The 3,148-nt window shown below is 40.3% G+C and overlaps 1 protein-coding gene across 1 annotated transcript; it reads left to right on the forward strand.

Annotated features, from left to right (window-relative positions):
- Positions 1-175: 175 nt before the first annotated feature.
- On the forward strand, positions 176-3,145 carry LOC113979390 (proliferation marker protein Ki-67-like; the record flags this gene model as incomplete). The annotated part of the gene is made up of 3 exons (XM_027706795.1): positions 176-907; positions 1,571-1,637; positions 2,070-3,145. Coding segments are annotated over exons 1-3 (1,869 nt in total), but the record flags the coding sequence as incomplete, so codon positions are not given.
- Positions 3,146-3,148: the final 3 nt, after the last annotated feature.

Here is a 3,148-nt window from a genome sequence, read left to right on the forward strand (position 1 = left end):
AGCATCCATAACCCATAAAAGCATCCATAAACCCATTAATATTAATCTTGTATCAAAAGAAAATTTTGTAGTTCCAGTTAATTTCTGTGTGCCTGATTTTCTTATTCATTCCATTGGTATGAAATTTAACTGTTGAACTATTGTTTATTACATAAATCTACTAGTTATTTCAGGAGAGGTGATGGTGTCACCCTTAAATAGTTCAGATGCTTCAGAACAGAAACAAGAGAGTCCAGGCATTTGTCACTTGCTGAGAGAGAAGTCATCTCTAAGCTCTGTGTTTGATGAAATATCCACAAAAACTCCTGAAAAAAGAAAAGCTGTGCAAGATAATATTAATGTGGATAGTTTATCAATCATTCCAGAAAAACAAGCATCTCTGGTGAAATCAGGAAGGAAAAGAAGGACTCCAAAGCAGAAGTTGGAGCCAGTTGAGGTCATGTCAGGCATCAAGCAGCTGCTGAGGACCCCGCGGCGGAAGCCAGAACCGGTGGAGGACCTGTCTGGCATTAGGCAGCTCATGAGGACCCCACAGCAAGAGCCAGCAGCCATTACAGATGACATTGCCCTTAAGAGGTTGCTGAAGACTCCAGCACAAAGGAGGGGAGCAGTAAAAGGCATGGCAGGTGTTACTTCAGTCCAGAAAACCCCAAAACAGAAATACCCACCAGTTGAAGACATGGTTGGGATCAGCCTCATTTTCAGGACAGCAAAGGAAAAGGTTCAACCCATAGAAAACATGTTTGGTATCAGCAGATTGGTGAGGTCTCCCAGACAGAAGAATCAACCAGTTGAGGATTTTATGGGGCTGCAAAGGCTCATGGCAGAGCCCAGGCAGAAACCTTCTGATGGTGAAGTGGACTATGTTGGAATGACAGAAATGTTTGATACACCGGAGGAAATGGAGGTAAAATTCTTTCCTTACCTTTTGAAAGGGATGTGTTGAGACTTCAAAGCCTGTGGTTGAAATGAATTCTTAGACCTCCTAGTATGACTTCATGTATCTTGGAGTATTTTATAGACAGCTGCCTTTGCCTGTGTTAATATGTATTTTCTTTGGAGGGACCCTGTGTAAGTAGCTCCTGAGGTTGCTCTGAGTGACCATTCTGACCTTACAATTCACAGCTTCATCACTTGTGTCATTTGTGAATTTTATTGGTGCTAATTTTCATGTTCTGTAGATAAAATGTTGAGTGTCACTGGGCTTAGTGCTTAGAACTACAATAAAACGCTGCAAAACACTCAGGTTTTTCTTCAGTACCCCAATTCCCTTTGAGCACTCATTTAGACACTTGTCAACCAATAGAGTTAACGTTACTTTTTAACTCTGCAGTGTTTGTTTTTCACTTTAAAAACTGCTACACCACTTTAGATGGCAAGAATTGTTTGCTACATTTGTGTGCTTTTGTCAGATATATGGAAGGAGTTATAAAACCAGTTGATTTCATTTTTAGTGGAAAGGATTTGCCAAGAATTTTTACAAGTAATTACTATACATTTTGTATTGGTTGGCTCCATAATTTCCTGTCCTGTCAGGCAGGCATTTATTGATCGTTGTTTATTCCCTTAGGTCAGATCAGTAATGGATTCTCAGCAAGGTTCTGCACCTCCTTGTTCTAATTCCAGTCATAAACATGGTGAGTACACTTTGTTTAGAGGAATAATGAACACAAAAAGTAATACATGTTACCATGAAGTTCAAATCTTGTTTAAAGCTCTCAAAGAGCTCTGCTAATTCCTGAGCTAAGATCCCTTTTTCCCTTGGAGACAGGTGAACATATTAGTGTGAAAAACCTGATGTTAAGGTTTCCACTTCAGATTATCTTTGCAAAGACTTTCAAGAGCATAGTTGAAAGTAATGAATGATGCCTACCAAATAAACCAAAGAACTTTGATCAGAAGCCTGATCTTTTCATGTAGGAATTGGTTAAAATATTTATTTATTTTTAAATTAAGATACTGTGTGATTTGTTTGAGAAAGGTGACTGTTAGGAAAATGGAAACTCACAGATACTTTGATCAGGCATAGTAATGTCTAACTTTTCTTTGTTCTCTTTGCCCTGTTCTAGAAAATAAAGGAAATATTCCCCAAGGTGATGATTCTCCACAAAAGGAATCAACTAGTGCAGAGCAGTCTCCCCACAGACCAAGAAGGGGCAGGCCAAGGAAGGCTGTCCATCCTGCTGCAGCAAAACAGAATGAAAAGGATGTGAATTTAAAAGAATTGCAAAGTCTGAATACCTTCAGCACCCAAGAGGAGATGGGAGCAATCACACCCGAAAACAAAGGAAGAGGAAGGAGAACTAAGCGTTGCCTACAAGAAGTTGTTTCAAAGCACCCTGATCAGGAACCACATGGAGCTACTAAAAGACCAGGAAGAGGTAAAAGGAAAGAACTGAAGGACTTGAAACATCCAAGTGAGACTCTTGAGTCTTGTGTTGAAGGTTCTTCAGTGCTACCAGAAGAGCCTGCAAATATGAAACAGCCTTTGCAAGAGTGTGGCGTCGATGACGTGTTAGAAACTGGAGATGATCCAGCCAAAAAGACAGGATCTGGTAACATTCAGAAGGAAAATTGTCAGCTGCAAACAGGTGTAAATAAACCTGATAGCAAATCTAATGACAGTGGTATAGAAGACAGTGAAGAAGTGCTTCTGTCACCCAGGAAGAGGACCAGAGGAGCAGAAAACACAGAACCACCGATTCCACCTAAAAGAGGACGAAGAGCTAGAAATGAGCAAGTGAAACAAGATCCTTCAGCAGAACTTCATGGAACAACAAGGAGGCTTCGTAAAGACCCACCAGCAAAGGCCCTACCAAGAGATGAACAGACTTTTGACAAGGATTCTGAGGCTGTCACAGCAGAAGAACCTGAAAAGGGAACAAAACTTGAAGTACAGGTAACAGAGAAAAGATTTAAGTCTTTAAGAAGTACTAGATACAGAAAGCACTCAGCTGAAGGAAAAACAGACACTTGTGGGGTCACACTTGATGAAAACACACCGAACATTCAGAAAACTGAGGAAACATCAAGTCAGACTGAAGCACAACCACACATCAAGAACAAGATGGAAATATCTCAGGGGTCTGAAACAGAAAATACTCAGGAAATTACAACAGAGGCATCTCAAAGATTAAAGGCAGAGTCA

The sequence above is a fragment of the Neopelma chrysocephalum genome, unplaced genomic scaffold, assembly GCF_003984885.1.
Source record: "Neopelma chrysocephalum unplaced genomic scaffold, ASM398488v2 Primary Assembly neopelma1_78264, whole genome shotgun sequence".
Taxonomy (NCBI): domain Eukaryota; kingdom Metazoa; phylum Chordata; class Aves; order Passeriformes; family Pipridae; genus Neopelma; species Neopelma chrysocephalum.